General features: G+C 33.7%; 1 protein-coding gene across 1 annotated transcript; it reads left to right on the plus strand.

Moving 5' to 3' along the window:
• The first annotated feature begins 924 nt into the window (after positions 1-924).
• LOC127711437 (heavy metal-binding protein HIP-like) lies at positions 925-4725 on the plus strand. The gene is made up of 3 exons (XM_052217488.1): positions 925-1041; positions 2238-2386; positions 4280-4725. Exons 2-3 carry the CDS (start codon positions 2239-2241, stop codon positions 4696-4698), a joined length of 567 nt encoding a protein of 188 aa, XP_052073448.1. The 5' UTR covers positions 925-1041; position 2238; the 3' UTR covers positions 4699-4725.
• The last annotated feature ends 20690 nt before the right edge of the window (positions 4726-25415 follow it).

A 25415-nucleotide genomic window follows, 5' to 3' on the forward strand; every position in this document is an offset into this window, starting at 1 on the left:
TTACCGGTGTCAAAAGCTTCTTTTTATGAAATTAGATGATAAATTGGTGGTAAAAACGTAATGTTTGTAAAAAAAAAAACAAATTGTTTTTAAATATTTTTGTTTCTAAGGATTTCAGCAAAACAATAAAATAGATGTGTAGTTATCATATGCTATTCCACATTGATTCCCAGTGTAAAATTTGCGGTAAGTGAAATATAACAGATAATTTGATGTAAAAAAAAATGTTTGTTAAAAAATTTAAAAAAAACATCTGTTTGGGATTGAATTAAAATAAATGATATAAAGGTATAAAATGTTTTTCCAAATTGATTCCCTGTGTCACATTTGCATTAAGAATTTAGCTTTTGTGTTTAAAAGGATCTCAAATTTTGAGAAACATTATTTTATTTGTTCTTGGATTTCACCGCAAAAGGTATAAAAATTGAATATGCTATCAAAAATGGATGCCAGGAGTCAAAAATTATTCATTGGCCACCATTTTTGAAATGGCTGCCAAAATACATAAATTAATATTGCTCGAAATTTTAGCAAAACTTTATATCTACTCTGAACAAGACATCCTGAAACAATGATACCATATGAACATGTAAATTGCTTTGTTTGAATAATACTGTTATAAGTGTTTTAACACAAATTCATTTCTCTTGCATATAATTTGACGTTGCATCATAAATTCACTACATGTCGTTTTTTTATTAAACTTTTTAATTAGTTTTATTTTATATACTTTATTTAACAATGGATATATTCAAATATTGCAATAATGTATTATTAAAACTTTTCGTGGCAAGTTGTTAACTAGTAATATGTTAACTGGATATCAATACCCTCGGCTTGTCATCTCAATACAATATGATAAGAAAAACCCACGTTATCCATAACAGCTGTTACATTTGTACACTCTACTGTGGTATAAAAACAGTAGTATACAACAGCATTTGCAAAACGATTGTCTACCAGGCATATACAACAACAATCCAGAAACAGCGAAGTTTTTTGTAATACTGTGCGTCTTTGCTGCTTGTTTGTTTGCTGCAGGTAAGTATTTTGTAAAATAAGTTTTTTGTTACAATACTAAAATTAAAATAAAATAGATCTCTGATTTATTCATGCTTACAGGGTAAAAAATCTTACATATTGAGGAGTCTATATCAAAGAGGTACACTGTAGGATATTGATAAAAAAAGAGGGGTTCCATGCCCTGAGTGTCTGTAGACAGGAAGCCTACTTGGCCCGTTATTGTAATTTGAGGGTTCAGATGAGGACCGGGGTAAAACTATTTTCATACTAGATATAGTTACAATATGGTATAAATAAAAAAAAACTGGAATTTTTATTTTGTGTATGACACATGATTCCTATTCACAGTTGTGCATTCCATTTTATTTTATTCTTACAAGAAGATTAAGGGTATATGTAAAATAATCAACAACTCAAAGAAAACAGAGGGTCATATATCGGTTATTGTGACTGCAGGAAATATAGTTGTAATATAGATCATAGTTTTTTTATGACTGCTTGCTGTTAAATTGACAATACATTTAAAAAATGCCCCTAAACGAGAAAGAAAAGGCTTGGTCAAGGAAACACGTGTCAATATTTTAAATAGCGCACCAAAAAGTATATTAACGGATTTTTAAGTTTAAAATAATATTTTATCGGATTTTTTCTTTCAAGCATGGGGTTTGGGGAAGTTATCCTGCTAACACCCAAACACATTGTTATTGGTTTATTTTCTTTTCTAACATTTTCAACCCCCTTCGACGAAATGAGACCATAAAACAATAAATATTCTTGCTTAACATGTCAAGACCTATCCATTACGCCCAGGTTTAATGCCCATTTAACCTCGTGTAAATTGTTGAGTATCACAAATGGATTCAGATACCGCACCTCTACACCAGAGATATATTTCGTGATAACGAATCTGGGGAATTAGTTCTTTGTAATGCAAGAACACGGAGTAAATTCGTTATGACAGATCGTATTATTCGTTATTGTTGATGGGTAAAATTGGTAAAAACGAAATGTAGCACTTTGGTTTTCAGTTTTGATTTTAAGATATTGAAAACGAAAGCCAAAAACACTTTCGTTTTTTGGTTTTTGTTTTCGTTTATTATTTCTCAAAACGAAAAGCGAATGGACCAAAATATACACGGACCAATAAGTATCAAGAATCTACAAATGACTCCAATGATATCTTACTCAAATTATTACTTTTTTTTATCATTTAGGATGAGGGTAACAGGATTACTTGTGATTGCGATGTGCGTATTGTATGTCAGAGCTTTGGAAAAGAAGTGCGATTGTCATAACTTGAACATAAAAGAGCTTCTTGAAAATGTGAAATGCCGTTTAGAAGAAATGGAACAGAGAGAAAACGGTGAGGTCTCATTATATCAAAGTTAGAGCAACTACTTTCATTTTCTATTTACAGAAAATGCATTTCATGAATATTGCCAATATATATGCTATGACTATCATGATTGTGTATGAAATTTGTTGCAGATCGTGTAATTACTTGCACATCAGATGACACGAACTTAGTCGCATTATACTCTAATTACAAGAATTGGTTAATATTCATTCTCTTTCTGTTGTGGCTTGTTATCTATTTCCCGTATTAAGATATACTCCCGTATTGTGTTATGAACAAGTGATACAACAAATACGTTTATTTGATAGGCTGATTTTGCAATGTGTAATAGAACTTCGACATTTACATTGGCTATTCGTTACAAACCCTTTCAATACCGGAATGATACAGACACCGGACTGTGAACTTACAACCTAATCATATAAAGGTAAAATCGAAAATTAGATAAACAATACTATATCAGAGGAGTTTGACAGCAATTTGGTAGAAACTTAGATTAAGAAGTGGCCATCTAGTCACAAGTTCAAAGGGGAGATGTGGAAAAACGTTTGCTGATCCAGGGGAGGGGGATGTTCCGGGGGTAAGAACCCCTCCCCCTTTTTTCGTTTTTTTCTAATCATGCGAACAATTCATGGTGTTCCCCCCGGTCCCTTTAAAATGTCGGGATCCGCGCCTTGGAATATAAGAAACACAAGACTTTTGTTTAGTTATGTTACGGTGGTAGATCAATAACCTGTCTTCTTTCATGATAGTAGATATAATAAAAACTGAAAATGATCTGTCCTCCTTTTTTAGCTCACCTACCCCAAAGGGCCAAGTGAGCTTTTCTCATTACTTGGCGTCCGTCGTCCGTCGTCCGTCGTCCTGCGTCCGTTGTCCGTAATCTTTTACAAAAATCTTCTCCTCTGAAACTACTGAGACAAATTTAACCAAACTTGTCCACAATCATCATTAGGGTATCTAGTTTAAAAAATGTGTCCGATGACCCCGCCCGAGAACCAAGATGGCCGACATGCCTAAAAAATAGTACATAGGGTAAAATGCAGTTTTTGGCTCATATCTCTGAAACCAAAGCATTTAGAGCAAATCTGACAGGATAAAGTTGTTCATTAGGTAAAGATCTATCTGCCCTGAAATTTTCAGAATAATCAGGCAACACGTTGTTGGGTTGCTGCCCCTGAATTGGTAATTTTAAGAAAATTTTGCAGCTTTTGGTTATTATCTTAAATATTATTATAGATAGAGATAAACTGTAAATAGCAATAATGTACAGCAAAGTAAGATCTACAAATAAGTCAACATGACCAAAATTGTCAATTGACCCCTTAAGGAGTTATTGCCCTTTATAGTCATTTTTTTACAATTTTCATAAATTTTGTAAATTTTTGTAAATTTTTACAAAATATTTTCCACTGTAACTACTGGGCCAAGTTCATTATAGATAGAGATAATTGTAAGCAGCAAGAATGTTCAGTAAAGTAAGATCTACAAACACATCACCATCACCAAAACACAATTTTGTCATGAATCCATCTGTGTCCTTTGTTTAATATGCACATAGAACAAGGTGATCGACACAGGCTCTTTAGAGCCTCTAGTTTCAAAATAACCATAATATATACACAAGATTTAACTATAAAATTATCGAAAAAGTTGAGTTTAATCCTAAAGACCAAATCATTAGAAGAAGTTAGCGACAATTCCATTGAAGCAGAGGTGGGGATAGATGACTAACTGTTAATATACAATTTTTGATTACATGTACTTGTATTGCATGAATGATTTTTCTTTTTTTGCAAGGGCACAAACATGTTTTATGTTTTGAATTCGACTGTTTAAAAATTGTGTTACAGTACAGTCAAATGCAGAAAGTACTTGTTTTCTTGTTTTCCATTGCAGAACACAAACGCAGTGGTACTCACAAAAAGAGTGTTGCATTTCATGTCAACCTCAAAAAAGATTTAAGAAATTTGACACCAAACGCGGTTGTAATATTTGACCAAGTAGTTCTGAATATTGGGGAGGCTTACAATTCATCCAACGGATTGTTTACTTGTCCTGAGGATGGTGTATATAGCTTTACTTGGACTGCATTGACTTCACCTAACAACAGTTTTGAGAGTGTTTTTGTAGTCAACGGTACAATTGTTGCAGGAAATCGTGCCAGCGCTTACAAAAACAAGGAGTATCAACCTGCAACTAAAAACGTAGTAGTTGAACTAAAGAAAGGTGACATAGCCAATGTGGCAGGTTATAAAAACTATGCAAAGCACATGTACGGGTTCTGGTCATCGTATTCGGGTTTTAGGGTTTTCTAATAAATGTAATATAACTGTTACAGTGTATATGTGTGTTTCGATTTGTTTATTTTCCTGACATAGCGAAAGAAAGTAAAGGGACAAATCAGTTTTCTTTTCGTTAAACGTCCAATTTAAAACATTACTATATTGTTACACGAAGTTCGTTGTTTTTGTTGTCACTTGTTGTGATCTACATGTAAGTCACAAATAATATCAAAATACTTAAAATAAACCAAACCTCAATGATTAATTCATTTTTTTCCTCAGCCCATGATTTACTCTTTTTGTCTCAACATCCTCTCTTTATGTCTGACCAGACGGAAGATACTAAGAGGGAATTTAAACTAAGAATTCCAAGTGAATCTGAAAACGCCATGATATAAAAAAACGAAAAACGAAGAAAAGACAAACATGTCCACAAAACACTACATAGAAAACAAAACTCTGAGAAACATAAACCCCTACTAAAACCCGGGCTTGATCTTTGAGGCTCTGAAAGGGTTAGCAGTCGCTGCTCCACACATGACACCCGTCTTACGTTCATAACTCGATAACATCTATTATATATTCTAGCTGAAAAACTAGATTATGCATCCTAAAAAAGTGCCTAAAATTTACAAATCAAAGTTTCAAATTTCTATGGTGTCAAATTCTTTATAGAATTAAAGACCATTTGTTCAGAGGACGATTGAATGTCTTACCACCTCACATGTTGATAGTTAAGGTTTAAATGAACTTTCATTTTGCTCTGTCTTTAGTTTTCTAGTTTGTGTTTTGTAGTAGACTGATGTTTGTCTTTTGGTTGTTTTTCGTTTTTTGCCATGGCGTTGTCAGTTTGTCATCAACTTATGACTTTGACTATTCCTTTGGTATCTTTCGTCCCTCTGTTATATAAATATGCAAAATCTCTTTTTATTCCCCGCAAAAATATATTTCGTTAAAAACTTATTTTGCAAAGATTCGGAAAATATTTAGTTTGTACTTTTCAATGACATAAGGTAAATAATCAGCTACTTCGGTTTCAAAATGTCACTTCCGGTGTCAACTGATGGCTTACTACTTACTGATTCGAAAAATATAAGGTTTATATGTGTTTCCCTTTGAAATAAGAGCGATAATTGGCTTTTTCAAATCTAGAAAATACTACGTTTGGTTCAAATGATAGGTTACTTCACACTGATTTTTAAAATATATAATTTCTAGGTATCTTTAATGCATGTGAAGTTAGCGGCCGGTTCGTTATTCGTTATTCGATATTCAATATCCAACCGGCTGCTAATAAAAGCAGGGGATAAAAAAAGAAAGAAAAAAACTATTTTAAATTGTACATTGTACAATTTTTTATTAAACAAACGGTGTCCTCCGAAAAAAAGTGGCTGCTATCATTATTGATATTTAAAACGGACTGAAATCCTTTGAGAATCACCACAAGCCGTGTAATTGTCGAATTCCGCTGTTAAATTATATTTAAGTAAGATTTTGAGATTTTTGGAACGTTTGAGTCTTATACAGTTTTTTGGTTTTTATGCATATCAAGAAAATTGGCTGCTGGAAAAAAGTGACTGCTATCTTGATTGGCTGCTAAAAGTGGCCGCTAGTTTGAGTCTGGTGATTTTGTAGCAGAAAAAAAATGGGAAGGTATTCTTAATAAAGTTGTAGAAAATTGGAAAAAAATACACTTGTGTGTTACCAAGGTTTCAAAAAACACTAGGTTATGTTGGTTTCAATATAGAATTATTCATTATATCTTGGGGACAAACACTCTACTCTTTAAAATGAATCTTTTTAATTGTAATTTGTGTACATTTTGCAAGGAAGAGCCAGAAACTATAGAACATTTACTTTGGGGTTGTCATATTGTAGCCAACATTTGGCACAATCTAAATTCTTGGATTTTCGATATAGTTAAATTATAAATTGAATTTTATTAAAGATAAAGTTATCTTACTGACAAGCAGCATTAAGAAGTAAGAGCAAAGACTGGATCGACCTGTAGTCAGAATAATGTGTCCAGGTAGGGTGACATGTCTTCCTGCGAACTGTTACTTTGCGAGTTAGCATGTTTAAAATCTGTCTCAGGGTGTCAGTCTAATAAAAAGCAGGGTTAGTGCTCATTTCTCATTATCATGATCTTATAACCTGAATATTCATCTGACCTGCCACTGGAAGTAAAACAACTATCATCCAAACATATGTTTACCATACGGTTTCTGAACATGTGTTTACCATATGGTTACCATGAACATGCGTTTACCATGTGTTTTCAAACGCATGTTTCACATAAACGCATGTTAACTATACGTTCCCCAAGCATTCGTTAAACGTTCGGTGATCTAAACATGCGTTTCTGACATGTTTAGAAACATACGGTAAATTCATGGTAAACATGCGTTTACATGCGTTGCATTTTTTGCTGTGTACGAGCTCATTCTTCACCCCCCTAAAGTATTGCGGAGCACGTGCGGAACGGATATGAGCTCTGTGACTGAGATTGTCTCCTAATTATCGTTTCTTAGTTATAAATAAGACAAAGAAAATAAGCCAAATCCTTTGACGAAAAGGAGAATGTTGTTTTTCTCGGTAAACAATGGGACCAGTTTTGTATGTAATTTCCCGATAATAGTGCGGTGACCAATGACAGATTTTTTTGGATTTAATCTCCCCAACGAACACGCAGCTATAGTATATATCATTTGAAAGAGGAAACCTTGTACTACCATAATAGGCCTGTCGTAAGGATCAGATATGTTACAAATTTTCTTCACTAAATAAAAGTTAAAGGTGAACTTCGCAATTTAAAAAAAAAATGTTGGATTTCAATTTTGATTTGTTTTCCTCTTATATTTTCTGTCAAATAACAAACTTAAAAAAATTCGGCTTCATTAATAGTAGATTTTTGTATAAGAACTAAATCTAGATAGTTGTTCACAAACAATTTCTTAAAACGACGTTTTTGATTACAAAACTCAATATATGAAGTTTTCAACCATATAAAGTCAAAATGACCTTGACCTTAAAAATAATGTCAATTTCACGTAAAAATCTTTTGTCATGAAAGACAAGACTACAAAGTTATTTTTCAGCAACTATTGTTTACGATGTATCGATTCACAAGCAGTAAGGTTAAATATGAAATATTATACTGAATTTCTCATATTTTTTTACAACAGGAATTTGTTTGGCTTTATACATTACACTGTTTCCAATTTGGTATTAAATGAATTAAATGTCTTTTAGGTAGTCATATTTACTTGTACTGATTTTAAAGGAGCCTTATCTCTTTATGTAACGTACTATAGATTTTCAAAGGTTCCCATGTCTGTACTGCATCATTGTCATTTCCGTCATTTATTACAAGACTTGTTGTTAACTTATGTATATTTTAATAACATGGCATGAACAAAAGTCTGCGCATGACGGATTCTGCTCAACGCAAACGAACCCTTTTGAGTATTAAAATTATACATTAAAACGATAATATTAAGTACCAACAGTATAGAGAATTAGGAGATACAACACCAACCACGAACTCCCTACCCCCAAGAAAAAAAATGGAATATACACACTTCAATGATGAACATGGAGTCAATAGTATGATCTTGTACAGACACATTATGTGTGGGTGGGTGTGTGTGTGGGGGGGGGAGGGAGGGGGGGAAGAGGGGGGTGACATGTACACAAACCTCCACCTTTGCCATTTTAGATCATATATGGTAACAGTAAAATATGCAATTGGACGAAAAACTAAATAGTACGCTACCAACATCATGACCGCTTACTTGAAACAGAAAAAAAAACCTCTAATTCTAAAAGCATTTTGTTCAAAAAGTGCGCATTACTATGGAAAGCCACTAAGGTATCAAAAATGTTGGTTTGATACTAGCACTCATGGGGAAAAGAGAGAAACATCACTTCTAACATGTTTATGAAGTCCAAGTAGCGAAGAATTGAAATGGACAGTATTTGTGAGAGACAAGAACGTATTCAAAATCAGCAGACCATTGAAGAAAAAAAATAATTTTGACTGCATGAATCATAAAATTGAGAATGGAAACATGCTTGTTTTCCTTGCTGAAATACGTCATAACTTTTCCCAGTTTTAATATGAGATTTAAAAATTTGTCAGTTCTATTCACGATATTTCAATATAATATTGAATGAGAATCACTGTCTTATATATAAGATTTCGTAGGAAACGGTATATTAACAGATAAAAGAGAGGCGACTGTTACTAAGCTTAAACTGAATTGCCATTGCAACCAAAAGACAAACATCAAGGAGGGGTGGACAGGGGGTACCCTTCTCCCACCTCCCGCCCCCCTTCTACCACCTTCCACTTTTAGAATCTTTTTTTCTCTCCCACTTATTTTTTGTCTCCCCCCCCCCCCACCTCCCACCTCCCTTAAAAGCTGTCCACCCCTCATCAAGTACGCAAAACACACTATAGAAATATAAAGCTTATACAATTTGTCTCTATTCTAAAGTAGTTAACTTGTAATTTTGTACTAATTACAGACATTATTAATCTTTGAAAAATGCAGATTAGTTGTCTACGTTTCACTGTCAAGCAAAGTAAAGCTTATATGAAAATAAGGAGCTGTGCTATGAGACCACTCTCCATCAGTTCTTTTCGTAATGAGAAAATATCAAAACTGTCTATAGACATGATCAGACATGGATAATGTGCAGAATCATAATATGTGTCCCCCAATTTATGGGTTATGTCGATACAGTCTATGACACCTTGCACAAATACGTTCTACAATTTGAGATGGGTAAAAATTCAGATAGAGTGAGTTCTTGAATATCTAAAAGAGCATTAAGTTTTTTTAAGGAGTAATATATGATAAAATTCTAAAGAATCTAAAGTAATGATTGCTTATTTTCGTCGCGAGATTAAAAAAAATCAATTTGGGGGGGGGGGACGAAAAAAACCCCGTTCGCTTACTTGGAAACTTGGAATACCTCTAGATCTGGTGTAAAGATTGACTTTTTCATATTCGATAATCTAGATAGAAAGTTTAAGTTCGCCCTTAAAACAACGAAGCTCAATAGTCATGAGTGCATGAGTTCAATGGGGTTCAATGCTGAATTTACTCGAAATGTCCGTCGTTGATTTGCCTTTAAATTAAAAAAAAAAACTCTTATTTTACACAATAAGGCGAAAATACTAAAAGATAAACATATAAATGCATAATTGATTAAACATAACAACATTAAACTGGCAAAACATTATAAATAATAGCAAAAAGTATGTGAGAGGAGTAATCAATTTTCGTGTTAAAGTTGAAGTTTTATAATTTTAATGTTTATCATAAATAATTCTATAATTTTCTATACCTGGCTGCTCTTAGAATTTTTTATCAGAAATACCCTTTAGAATGTTTAACAAGATTATTACACAATTAGGTACAAATGTGTACATATAGGGACAACCAAATAATGTCTATGTCTATATTTTACGAAAAAAATGTGAAATTTTTAAACAACTAGAAATTGTATAATTTTATAGATTAGATGCAAATAAAAATGTAAACTGACAATTATGAATGATGGTTATTCCAAAAATTAAATTATCTTGAAGAAAAAACAGACATATATAAGTTGAAATAAACATTTTGAAATAGGTGAATGACAAAATTGCAAAACATGTCTATTGGGAAAAACGATTTTTTTTTGGAAATTGTGACCATTCGAATTTCCTACGACAGGGGGGAAATTAAAGTAGACATACATGTATGTATGTTTAATATAAAAATAATCCAGCTGTGTATTACTTTGGGATATTTATAATGATGCAAAAATGCGTGATATGTAAAGATAATATTTACTAATAAATTACAAGCAAAGCTTTGTTGAATAATGGAAAAATGCACAGAAGTTAAAGAGAATATTTATCAATGAATTATAAAATAAAATGACAAAGAAATCAAAGGAAATCAAACAAATTTAAATTGTTCATAGAACAATTTCCTAAAAATATCAATGTAAGTGTTTTTATCTTTTTAAGAAGATTTAATAACGTTGTCTCAGAAATGTCTCCCAGCTAATTCATAAATGTGTCAGCTTAGAAGGCATAAAGATAATTATACATACTTTTGAAATTAATAGACGTAAGCAATTAAGATTAAGTATTTCTTCCTTTATCCGAGATATTCCATTGTTCATTAAAACATAGATCAAAGAAAGCTATAAGTAACAAAATATTCACGTGTCAAATTTAGTCCAGTTCTGCTATATATATAAAGTCGTGCAAAATCATTTGGTTCATTAGATTGTGAACCAGAATAAAAATGTAGTAAGCAGACTGGATTGTCTTTTAAGGTTAGTTAACATTTCACTGTTGTTTAATAGTTTGTTTTATGAATTTAGAAGAAACGAATTTAAAGATTTAATATACGTTTTCCAGTAAAGTAATTTTATACATATTCACAAGTACAATCGTGATATAGATTTATTTTTAAATAAATTATAGGCAAAGTTTTAAATAATATTAAGGTAAATGATTAAAATAAAGAGGTCGTAACTTGTAAAAAAGTATTTAACTTATTCGTGAAGATAACTTTTGAAAATTCAATTCTTTTTTTGAAACTTAATTTAATGTTAAAAGTAAACGAATTAAGGGGAGATAACAAATGACACGACTGTTCATTTATGGCGCGTATACTATTGTCGGGTTTTGTATTATTATTCGATTAATATCGCGGAATATTTAATGTAAAACTGTGTTGGAAAAATGATGTAAGTTGTTTTAAAACTGTTGTAAATATTGATGAGATTGTGAACCAGAATAAAAATGTAGTGAGCGACTGGATTGTCTTTTAAGGTCCCGTTGTCATGCCGAGTCCAAGCTAGTTCCCAAAATAATGTAACATCGATATGAGCAGTTCCCCGCAAAAAGAATTAATAATAACATGAAAGAAAGACAACAACACAGATTACAAAGACGGGACCAAGTTCCCGCATAATATATTAACTCAAAATTTAGACGACTTTTTATCTGTTTGTCACCGCCATATAACAAAATGATTAGTTCGTGTTTAAAAAATAATTGTATAGCCTATTTGCATCAAAATACTATTTAACGACAATTTTCATATGTAACAAGTGCTGTTTCGATAAAAGATAACATTAATAGTTATGATTTAAATAAATAAAAAATGTCTGAAAGACTTTGAACAAAGATAACTAGTTTTAATTACAGTTATTATAACAAGATATTAAAATTGTAACAGGTTGGTGTTGGTCAATGATTGTATTAATTTGACTATCTCCTTTTCTAGTGACGAAATACGGACTTGGAAATTAAAATGTGTTTGGAAAATGAGAAAGTATGATCCGTACCAATTTTTTGCCCTTGAATTTGAGAATCATTAAATATCATAAATCTACAAATTAACACCCGTCAGATGATTATAAGACATTAGTCTATCAGACACCCGTCAGATGATCATAAGACATGAGTATATCAGACACCCGTCAGATGACCATAAGACATAAGTCTATTAGACATCAGTCAGATTACCATAAGAACATTAGTCTATCAGACACCAGTCAGATGACCATACGACATTAGTCTATCAGACACCCGTCAGATGACCATAAGACATTAGTCCATCAGACATCAGTCAAATGACCATAAGACATTAGTCCATCAGACACCCGTCAGATGACCATACGACATTAGTCCATCAGACATCAGTCAGATTACCATCAGACATCAGTCCATCACACATCAGTCAGATGACTATAAGACATTAGTCCATCAGACATCAGTCAGATGACCATAAGACATTAGTCTATCAGACACCCGTCATATGACCATAAGACATTAGTCCATCAGACATCCGTCAGATGACCATAAGACATTAGTCCATCAGACATGACCATAAGACATAAGTCCATCAGACATCCGTCAGATGACCATGAGACATTAGTCCATCAGACATCCGTAAGATGACCATAAGACATTAGTCCATCAGACATGACCATAAGACATTAGTCCATCAGACATCCGTCATATGACCCAGAAAACATTAGTCTATCAGACATCCTTTAGATGACCATAGGACATTAGTCCATCAGACATCAGTCAGATGACCATAAGACCTTAGTCTATATCAGACATCAATCAGATGACCATAAGACATTAGTCCATCAGATATCCATCAGATGACCATCAGGCATTAGTCTATCAGACATCCGTCAGATGACCATGAGACATTAGTCCATCAGACATTTGTCATCTGACCATAAGACATTAGTCTATCAGATATCCGTCAGATGACCATAAGACTTTAGTCAATCAGAAACACGTCAGATGACCAGAAGACATTAGTTTATCAGACATCCTTTAGATGACTATAGGACATTAGTCCATCAGATATCAGTCAGATGACCATAAGACATTAATCTATATCAGACATCAGACAGATGACAATAAAACATTAGTCCATCAGACATCCGTCAGATGATTATAAGACATTAGTCTATCAGACACCCGTCAGATGATCATAAGACATGAGTATATCAGACACCCGTCAGATGACCATACGACATAAGTCTATTAGACATCAGTCAGATTACCATAAGAACATTAGTCTATCAGACACCCGTCAGATGACCATACGACATTAGTCCATCAGACACCCGTCAGATGACCATAAGACATTAGTCCATCAGACATCAGTCAAATGACCATAAGACATTAGTCCATCAGACACCCGTCAGATGACCATACGACATTAGTCCATCAGACATCAGTCAGATTACCATCAGACATCAGTCCATCAGACATCAGTCAGATGACTATAAGACATTAGTCCATCAGACATCAGTCAGATGACCATAAGACATTAGTCTATCAGACACCCGTCATATGACCATAAGACATTAGTCCATCAGACATCCGTCAGATGACCATTAGACATTAGTCCATCAGACATGACCATAAGACATTAGTTCATCAGACATCCGTCAGATGAGCATGAGACATTAGTCCATCAGACATCCGTAAGATGACCATAAGACATTAGTCCATCAGACATGACCATAAGACATTAGTCCATCAGACATCCGTCATATGACCCAGAAAACATTAGTCTATCAGACATCCTTTAGATGACCATAGGACATTAGTCCATCAGACATCAGTCAGATGACCATAAGACCTTAGTCTATATCAGACATCAATCAGATGACCATAAGACATTAGTCCATCAGATATCAATCAGATGACCATGAGGCATTAGTCTATCAGACATCCGTCAGAAGACCATGAGACATTAGTCCATCAGACATTTGTCATATGACCATAAGACATTAGTCTATCAGATATCCGTCAGATGACCATAAGACTTTAGTCAATCAGAAACACGTCAGATGACCAGAAGACATTAGTTTATCAGACATCCTTTAGATGACTATAGGACATTAGTCCATCAGATATCAGTCAGATGACCATAAGACATTAATCTATATCAGACATCAGACAGATGACAATAAGACATTAGTCCATCAGACATCCGTCAGATGAACATACGACATTAGTCTATCAGACTACCGTCAGATGACAAGAAGACATTAGTCTATCAGACACCCTTACATGACCATAAGATATTAGTCCATCAGACATCAGTCAGATGACCATAAAACATTAGTCTATATCAGACATCCGTCTGATGACCATAAGACATTAGTCTATCAGACATCACTCAGATGACCATAAGACATTAGTCCACCAGACATCAGTCAGATGACCATAAGACATTAGTCTATATCAGACATCCGTCTGATGACCATAAGACATTAGTCTATCAGACATCAGTCAGAAGACCATAAGACATTAGTCTATCAGACATTTGTCATATGACCATAAGACATTAGGCTATCAGACATCTGTATTTATAATTTTCAATATTGTTTTGCATGTTTGCATACAGGTTTTTTTAACGCAAAAAAAATCAGTCAGATGACCATAAGACATTAGTCTATATCAGACACTAGTCAGATGACCATAAGACATTAGTCCATCAGACATCCGTCAGATGACCATACGACAATATTCTATCAGACACCTGTCAGATGACCAGACGACATTAGTCTATCAGACATCCTTAGATGACCATAGGACATTAGTCCATCAGACATCAGTGAGATGACCATAAAACATTAGTCTATATCAGACATCATTCAGTTGACCATAAGGCATTAGTCTATCAGACATCCATCATATGACCATAAGACATTAGTCCATCAGACATCAGTCAGATGACCATAAGACATTAGTCTATATCAGACATTCGTCAGATGACAATAAGACATTAGTCTATCAGACATCAGTCAGATGACCATAAGACATAAGTCTATCAGACATCCGTCAGATGACTATAAGATATTAGTCTATCAGACATCCGTCATATGACCATAAGACATTAGTCTATCAGACATCAGTCAGATGACAATAAGACATTAGTCCATCAGACATGACCATAAGACATTAGTCCATCAGACATCCTTTAGATGACCATAGGACATGAGTCCATCAGACATCAGTCAGATGACCATTAGACCTTAGTCTATATCAGACATCAATCAGATGACCATAAGACATTAGTCCATCAGATATCCATCTGATGACCATGAGACATTAGTATATCAGACATCCGTCAGATGACCATGAGACATTAGTCCATCAGACATTTGTCATATGACCATAAGACATTAGTCTATCAGACATCCGTCAGATGACCATAAGACTTTAGTCAATCAGAAACACGTCAGATGACCAGAAGACATTAGTTTATCAGACATTCTTTAGATGACTATAGGACATTAGTCCATCAGATATCAGTCAAATGACCATAAGACATTAATCTATATCAGACAGATGACAGATGACCATAAGACATTAGTCCATCAGACATCCGTCAGATGAACATACGACATTAGTCTATCAGACACCCGTCAGATGACCATAAGACATTAGTCCATCAGACATCAGTCAGATGACCATAAGACATTAGTCTATATCAGACATCCGTCTGATGACCATAAGACATTAGTTTATTAGACATCAGTCAGATAACCATAAGACATTAGTCCATCAGACATGAGTCAGATGACCATAAGACATAAGTCCATCAGACATTTGTCAGATGACCATAAGACATTAGTCTATCAGACACCCGTCAGATGACCAGAGGACATTAGTCTATCAGACATCCTTTAGATGACTATAGGACATTAGTCCATCAGACATCAGTCAGATGACCATAAGACGTTAGTCCATCAGATGACCATAAGACATTAGTCTATCACACATCAGTCAAATGACCCTGAAACATTAGTCTATCACACATCCGTCAGATGATCATAAGACATGAGTCTATCAGACACCCTTCAGATTATTATAAGACATTAGTCCATCAGACATCCGTCAGAAGACCATAAGACATTAGTCCATCAGACATTTGTCATATGACCATAAGACATTAGGCTATCAGACATCAGTATTTATAATTTTTAATATTGTTTTGCATGTTTGCATTCAGGATTTTTTAACGCAAAAAACATAAAAATCAGTCAGATGACCATAAGACATTAGTCTATATCAGACACTAGTCAGATGACCATAAGACATTAGTCCATCAGATATCCATCAGATGACCATAAGTAATTAGTCTATCAGACATTTGTCAGATGACCATAAGATATTAGTCTATCACACATCAGTCAGATGACCATAAGACATTAGTTCATCAGACATCCGTCAGATGACCATAAGATATAAGTCTATCTCACATCAGTCAGATGACGATAAGACATTAGTCTATTAGACATCCGTCAGATGATCATAAGACCTGAGTCTATCAGATACCAATCAGATGACCATAAGACATCAGTCCATCAGACATTTGTCATATGACCAAAAGACACAAGCCTATCAGACATCAGTATTTATAATTTTTAAAATTGTCTTGCTTGTTTGCATTTAGGTTTTTTTAACGCAAAAATTCATTAAAATCAGTCAGATGACCATAAGACATTAGTCTATATCAGACACCAGTCAGATGACCATAAGACATTAGTCCATCAGACATCCGTCAGATGACCAGAAGACATTAGTCTATCAGACATCATTTAGATGACCATAGTACATTAGTCCATCAGACATCCGTCAGATGACCATAAGACTATAGTCTTTATCAGACATCAGTCAGATGACCATAAGACATTTGTCCATCAGATATCCAACAGATGACCATAAGACATTAGTCCATCAGAAATCCGTCAAATGACCATACGACATAAGTCTATCAGACACCCATCAGATGACCGGAAGACATTAGTCTATTAGACATCCTTTAGATGACCATAGGACATTAGTCCATCAGACATCAGTCAGTTGACCATAAGACATTAGTCTATCAGACATCTGTCAGATTACCATGAGACATTAGTCCATCAGACATTTGTCATATGACCATAAGACATTTGTCATATGACTATAAGACATTTGTCATATGACTATAAGACATTTGTCATATGACCATAAGGCATTTTTCATATCACATTAGTCTATCAGACACTCGTCAGATGACTAGAAAACATAAGTCTATCAGACATCCTTTAGATGACTATGGGACTTTAGTACATCAGACATCAGTCAGATGACCATAAGACATTAGTCCATCAGATATTCATCAGATGACCATAAGTAATTAGTCCATCAGACATCCTTCAGATGACCATAAGACATTAGTCTATCACACATAAGTCAGATGACCATAAGACATTAGTTCATCAGAGATGACCATAAGACATGAGTCTATCAGACACCCGTCAGATGACCATAAGACATTGGTCTATTAGACATCCGTCAGATTACCATAAGACATGAGTCTATCAGACATCCGTCAGATGACCATAAGACATAACACCATCAAACTCCCGTCAGATGACCAGAAGACATTAGTCTATCAGACATACGTCAGATGACCATAAGACATTAGTCTATTAGACATCCTTTAAATGACCATAGGACATTAGTCCATTAGACATCAGTCAGATGACCATAAGACATTAATCTGTATCAGACATCAGTCAGATGACCATAAGACATTAGTCCATCAGATATCCATCAGATGACCATAAGACATTAGTCTATATCAGACACCCGTCAGATGACCATAAGACATTTGTCTATAAGACACCCGTCAGATGATCATAATACATTAGTCCATCAGACATCACCATAAGATATTAATCAATAAGACATCCGGCAGATGACCATAAGACATTAGTTCATCAGACATCCGTCATATGACCATTAGACATTAGTTCATCAGACATCAGTCAGATGACCATAAGACATTAGTCCATCAGACATCAGTCAGATGACCATATGACATTAGTCCATCAGACATCAGTCAGATGACCATAAGACATTAGTCTATATCAGACATTTTTCAGATGATCATAAGACATTAGTCTATCAGACAGCAGTCAGATGACCATAAGACATTAGTCCATCAGATATCCATCAGATGACCAATAGACATTAGTCCATCAGACATCCGTCAGATTACCATAAGACATAAGTCCATCAGACATCAGTCAGATGACCATATGACATTAGTCCATCAGACATCAGTCAGATGACCGTAAGACATTAGTCCATATCAGACTTTTTTCAGATGATCATAAGACATTAGTCTATCAGACATCAGTCAGATGACCATAAGACATTAGTCCATGAGACATTTGTCATATGACCATAAGACATTAGTGTTTCAGGCATCCATCAGATGACCATAACACATTAGTCCATCAGACATTTGTCATATGACCATAAGACATTAACCTATCAGACATCAGTATTTATAATTTTTAATATTGTCTTGCATATATTATAGAGAAGTTTTCATTAAATATCAAAGTTTGAAGTATAATGTATACATAGTTTAGTTGCACTTGTCCAGAGATAAATGACCATGTATAAAATTTTACAGACCATGTACAAATTTTGCCAGTTGGGTTTATGATGTAAGTAAACACTCCATTCAGAATACTGAATGACCATGTTACGTAAACCCCATTACACATGTTACTTTTGAGTGTATTGGGGAGGTTAAGAGTTTAAATAAGGGCAATTCAACGGTCACTTCAAAGATGCAAAAGTTTAGTACCGACGTTTATTACTTTATTTGATTAATGGGATAATTTCTCCGGGTACTATATAAACAAGTTTGTTCAGTTGGTGTACTATCTGACAGTGTGTATTCCAACTGAACAGAACTTTGTGTTTTTATTTTAAAGGTTAGTAGACTTTACACATTTTTTTTTATGACGTAATCATTTAAATTGAGAAAGAATTTGTGGTTAAAAGTAAATTTTTAAACTGTAATCTGAAAATAGAAACAGTATACTCGTTTAATTTTATCAATTTAATGGAAAGCTTAAATTGTTCAATGTCATTTGATTTATTTACAACTTTATTGTATTTGTTAATTATTACTATTTGTTATTCATATTTTAATTTGATGTTGTGTATTATACTATAATAAACAAAAACAGATCTGTGTATTCCAACTGAACAGAACTTGGTGTTTTTATTTTAAAGGTAACTTAATAACCGGACTATTTCAGAAACCCTAGCGGTAGGATATAAGTCCTAAAAACACGAATAGCAAACAGTTACTTGTCATCTACATACACCTACAAGTTTCATCCATCCTCTCACTACACCAAGTCGAGTAAAGTCTCACCCCAATCAACACCAAAACCAGATATAAAAAGTGGTGGAGGAAAAGAAATAAAGATCTCCGGTGGATTAAGCTGAGAAGTGATAGAAAAACCAGGACAACCAATAAGATGATATCTAGCGGACTAGTTTTCTTGACGTTGGAAAAGAAAAGGAATTGTGTAAAATATATTCTGAAGGAGAACGGCGAACGGAGAAAAGAGAATGGAGAAAGCATAACAAAGAATGGAGAAAGGAGAACAAAGAAAGGAGAACAGAGAAAGGAGAACGGAGAAAGGAGCACGGAGAACGGAGAAAGGTGGCCCCTGACGGAGCTTAATTTTGGTCGTTTATTCTTAACAGTGGATTCTAAATTAATTTAACTATTGTTTCACGTTTTGTGTGTATATTGTCTTATGGTCATCTGACTGGTGTGTGATAGACTAATGTCTTATGGTCATTTGACGAATGTCTGATAGACTAATTACTTATGGTTATCTGATGGATATCTGATGGACTAATGTCGTATGGTCATCTGACTGATGTCTGATAGACTAATGTCCTATAGTCATCTAAAGGATGTCTGATAGACTAATGTCTTATGGTCATCTGACGGGTGTCTGATTCACTAAAGTCTTACGGTCATCTGACGGATGTCTGATAGACTAATGTTTTATGGTCATCTGACAAATGTCTGATGGACTAATGTCTCATTGCATCTGACGGATGTCTGATAGACTAATGTCTTATGGTCATCTGATGGATATCTGATGGACTAATGTCTTATGGTCATCTGATTGATGTCTGATATAGACTAATGTCTTATGGTCATCTGACTGATGTCTGATGGACTAATGTCCTAAGATCATCTAAAGGATGTCTGAAAGACTAATGTTTTCTGGTCATCTGACGGGTATCTGGTAGACTAATGTCATCTGTGTACTCCAACTGAACAGAACTGTGTTTTTATTTTAAAAGTTAGTACACTTTACACATTTTTTTGTAATGACTTAATCATTTAAATTGAGAAAGAATTTGTGGTTAAAAGTAAATTTTTAAACTGTAATCTGAAAATAGAAACAATATACTCGTTAAACTTATCAATTTAATGGAAAGCTTAAATTGTTCAATGTCATTTGATTTATTTACAACTTTATTGTATTTGTTAATTATTACTATTTGTTATTTATATTTTAATTTGATGTTGTTTATTATACTATAATAAACAAAAACAGATCTGTGTATTCCAACTGAACAGAACTTGGAGTTTTTATTTTAAAGGTAATCTAATAACCAGACAATTTCAGAAACCCTAGCGGTAGGATATAAGTCCGAAAAACACAAATAGCAAACAGTTACTTGTCATTACATACACCTACAAGTTTCATCCATCCTCTCACTACACCAAGTCGAGTAAAGTCTCGCCCAAACTAACACCAAAACCAAGTATAAAACATATTTGCATTCAGTTTTTTTTTTTTTTTTAAATTAGTGCAAAAAAGCATAAACAACCATAATCTCTCATTTGGAGATCATGTCATGAATATTTAGACTTGCGCAACAATGCACCAAATAAACGATATTTTCCCTCATGATGTATTTTGTGCATAGTCTATCACACATCAGTCAGATGACCATTAGACATTAATCTATCAGACATCCGTCATATGGCCATAAGACATTAGTCTATCAGACACCCGTCAAATGACCATAAGATATTAGTCTATCAGACATCAGTCAATTGACCATAAGACATTAGTATATCAGACATCCGTCATATACCGTAAGACATTAGTCTATCACACATTCGTCATATGACCATAAGACATTATTCTATCACACATCAGTCAGATGACCATAAGACATTAGTCTATCAGACATCAGTCAGTTGACCATAAGACATTAGTCTATCAGACACCCGTCAGATGACCATAAGACATTAGTCTATCACACATCAGTCAGATGACCATAAGACATTAGTCCATCAGACATCCGTCAGATGACCATAAGACATTAGTCTATCACACATCAGTCATATGACCATAAGACATTAGTCTATATCAGACACCATTCAGATGACCATAAGACATGAGTCTATCAGACACCCGTCAGATGACCATAAGACATTAATCCATCAGACATTTGTCATATGACCATTAGACATTAGCCTATCAGCTGACATCAGTTTTTATAATTTTTGATATTGTCTTGCATATTTGCATTCAGGTCTTTTTTTCTTCTTTTTTTTTTTGAATTATTGTAAAAAAGCATAAACAACCATAATACCCTCATTTGGAGATCATGTCATGAATATTTAGATTTTCGCAACAATGCACCAAAAAAACGATATTTTCCCTCATGATGTATTTTGTAAACTATCTGTTTTGGTAAGTTGAAAACTACGTGTAAAAGGGTAATTTAAGATCAAATTTGTCAAATCACAATCACAAGTAACCTTTCTGCACTAGAATGTGCAGATTATATTGACCTGTTCATTTATCAATAAAATTAACATAATTTTGAAAGGCTTGAGTAATTATACTACTTTTGCAATTTCAAGGGCCGAATAAGGTCTCTTATCATACCTCCGCCTTTGTATTTATTGACACTTGGGTATGATAATTGCTTATATGTAGCAACTCACAGCTTATTCAACAAACGCCACCATGACTTGGTTGTTTTTTTTTTGTCGTATATTACGTACCAAGACACGAATTTAAAACTTGTCACGAGCAACTAACCGACAATACTAGTCGAGCAGGAACAGAAAATGAAAATTTTGCCGAAATAAAAAAATATAAAAAAATTGGCATAAATTCGATTTTATTTTTTTAATAAATGCAAAATTACAAAAAAAGAACTTAAAAAAGTCAATTTTAAAAGACAGCTTTTTTCTCCTCTAGATTTCCTTTTCCGGTATATTTGTCAAGCAATTTTCTTGTTATTATCCATTTTATGTTTTTTTTTTTTTTTTTTTTTTTTACAGAAATTAAGCAATTACGATTTTGCTTGATAGTAGTGCGTTTTAAAATGTACACGACTTGTTTTTCGTACACTGTACAGGATAAATGAACTTTAAATTTATGAACTCGCACGACCTTAAGAAACAATTAATTGTAACCTTTACTGTTAATATATATAATACATTGAATCAGGTCCATTCTCCTGGAAATTTTCACTCGATGGCAAATTGAAATTACATTACAGGTGTTCAACATGTTCAACTTTTTCCGCTACTTGTCTTAAAAGGGTTTGGTAAACTTTGTGAATATGATATCAAATTTACATGCTACAGACTACTTGTAGCATCTTGGTTTTAAAGTAAAATACTTACTAAATAACACCATTGTTGTAGCTTTTTATGGGATATTCTTTTATTTTCGCCGACATAATTTTATTTGGTTTTGATATTCAATCGTAATATTTTTCATCTTTGATTTGAATTATTCTTTGGCACAATTTTTACAAATATATGTGAATTTTGAAAGAGAGACAACCCATAAAAATATTATGACACTGCTTAAATACTGGGAGAACCATGTATTTATGTTATCCAATCCACGAAGAAATGTACACATTCAATCAGTCACGTCTCAGTCATTACAACTGAACGGACGTGCTGGGTCAGCTCTCCTTTACCCGCTATCTTCGATGAGGGTTTACAGTTAGATGGGTCAACGACTTAATACTTTCGATGACAGAAACCAATCCAACGCTGTACAGACTACGTTAGGCTATAATCCGCGTAGGGCAAATTCCCGCGTCAACATACACTCCAAAACCCATTATGGATGGGGGAGTGGTATGCCGAGTGACGTCCGAGGGCTGTATCCTAGGTGTTAGATGATGGACCACCATTTCACTGTCTCACGACTTTGGTCCTGATAATGCTTCCTGTCATCGTTAATACTACGTCCGAGACTCATCTACCAGTACTCCATCATCGAGGTTAGCGGGCTGCCAAGCTGACCAATCTGGCCCTGAAAGCAGCCGTGGTGAAGACATAACATCAAAATAGTCAACAAAAGAAAAACCAAAACAACTCACAAAACCAAGATGGCGGCCTACCAAAATGGCGTCCACTACCTGTTCCTGACCGATGGCACAAAATTATTTAAATGCTCACCAAACGCCTTCGGGCACCGAGCCGACCGTGCGAGGGATGTATATCCAGTCAAGGTCGTAAAACACTTCCAGTAGTAGTAGAAATGTACACTTCAGAAGAAAGAGCCCATCAAGAAAAGAATTAACAATAGGAAAGTATTGTTTGTTTCAAATTTTGGAAGTCTAATATATGGGATTTAAAAGAAGAAAGGTCAATTTTAACGTACAATTTAGTACAAGGTAGTCCAGGCGAGAGAAAAAATCATTTGTATTTTGTATATTCACAAAAATGTGGATTATTTACATGAACTAAATTGTTTAACTATCTGCAAGTATTGCTAACACAATTTGTCAATTGGTGTATCGTTGTGTCGTTATGAACTGTAATAGTTATTCCTAACTGAAAATAAAGAAGCAAATCTGCAAAAAGAGCGACACAGCTATAAAGTATTAAGACATCATCATAAAGAAACCGAAACCAAACATATCATGATAAGTATAGAAACTATAAATGTGATTAAACAAACAGATAGAAAGACTAACATCGCACCATGACACTTACAATTTGAATGTTATAAATTGTTTACCCATCTGAAATCTGGGATTGCTACTTTATTGTAAAAAAGTACATTTTACATTATAAAATTACTAGTCTAACTGGTTTTCACATGTAATCTCTGTTTACCAATGTTGCTATTTCATACAAATACTGTTAATTACGGCTCGACCGACAAGTCGGCAGTGCCTTTTACCAATCCGTTGTTCTGTCTACCCGTCTGTAAATCCGTCCGTCAACACTTCTATGGCATATCAAGTCAAGATTTCCTAATTTCTAGGGAAAGAGTTTGTATCTATTATTAGGAAGGTCGTCAGTTCGAATTCTATGCAAATTGAAAAAAAAAATTATGAGAAAAACTAAGCTTTATTTTTGTTAAAACTCATATTTTTTCTTAGTGCTAAAAACCTAGGTATAATATGCTGTTTCAAATTTATTACCGGTGTCAAAAGTTTCTTTTATGAAATTTGATGAAAAATTGGTGGTAAAAACGTAATGTTTGTAAAAACAAAAACAATTATTTTTAAATATTTTTGTTTCCAAGGATTTCAGCTGAACAATAAAATAGATGTGTAGCTATCATATGCTATCCCACATTGATTCCCAGTGTAAAATTTGCGATAAATGAAATATAAAAGATAAATTTGTTGTAAAAAAAAATGTTTGTTAAAAAATTTAAAAAACATCTGTTTGTGCTTGAATTAAAATAAATGATATAAAGGTATAAAATGTTTTTCCAAATTGATTCCCTGTGTCACATTTGCATTAAGAATTTAGCTTTTGTTTTAAAAGGTTCTCAAATTTTGAGAAACATAATTTTTTTGGTGCTTGGATTTCACCGCAATATGTATAAAAGTTGAATATGGTATCAAAAATGGATGCCAGGAGTCAAAAATTATTCATTGGTCACCATTTTTGAAATGGCTGCCAAAATACATAAATTCATATTGCTCGAATTTTAGCAAAACTTTATATCTACTCTGAACAAGACATCCTGAAAAAATAATACCATATGAACATGTAAATTGCTTTGTTTGAATAATACTGTTATAAGTGAATTAACACAAATTCATTTCTCTTGCATATAATCTGACATTTCATCATAAATTCACTACATGTTGTTTTTTTATCAAAGTTTTTAATTAGTTTTATTTTATATACTTTATTTAACAATGGATAGATTCAAATATTGCAATAATGTATTATTAAAACTTTTCGTCGTATGTTGTTATCTGGTAATATATTAACTGGATATCAATACCCTCAGCCTGTCATCTCAATACAATATGATAAGAAAAACCCACGTTATCCATAACAGCTGTTACATTTGTA

Source organism: Mytilus californianus, unplaced genomic scaffold (genome assembly GCF_021869535.1).
Source record: "Mytilus californianus isolate M0D057914Y unplaced genomic scaffold, xbMytCali1.0.p SCAF_8, whole genome shotgun sequence".
Taxonomy (NCBI): domain Eukaryota; kingdom Metazoa; phylum Mollusca; class Bivalvia; order Mytilida; family Mytilidae; genus Mytilus; species Mytilus californianus.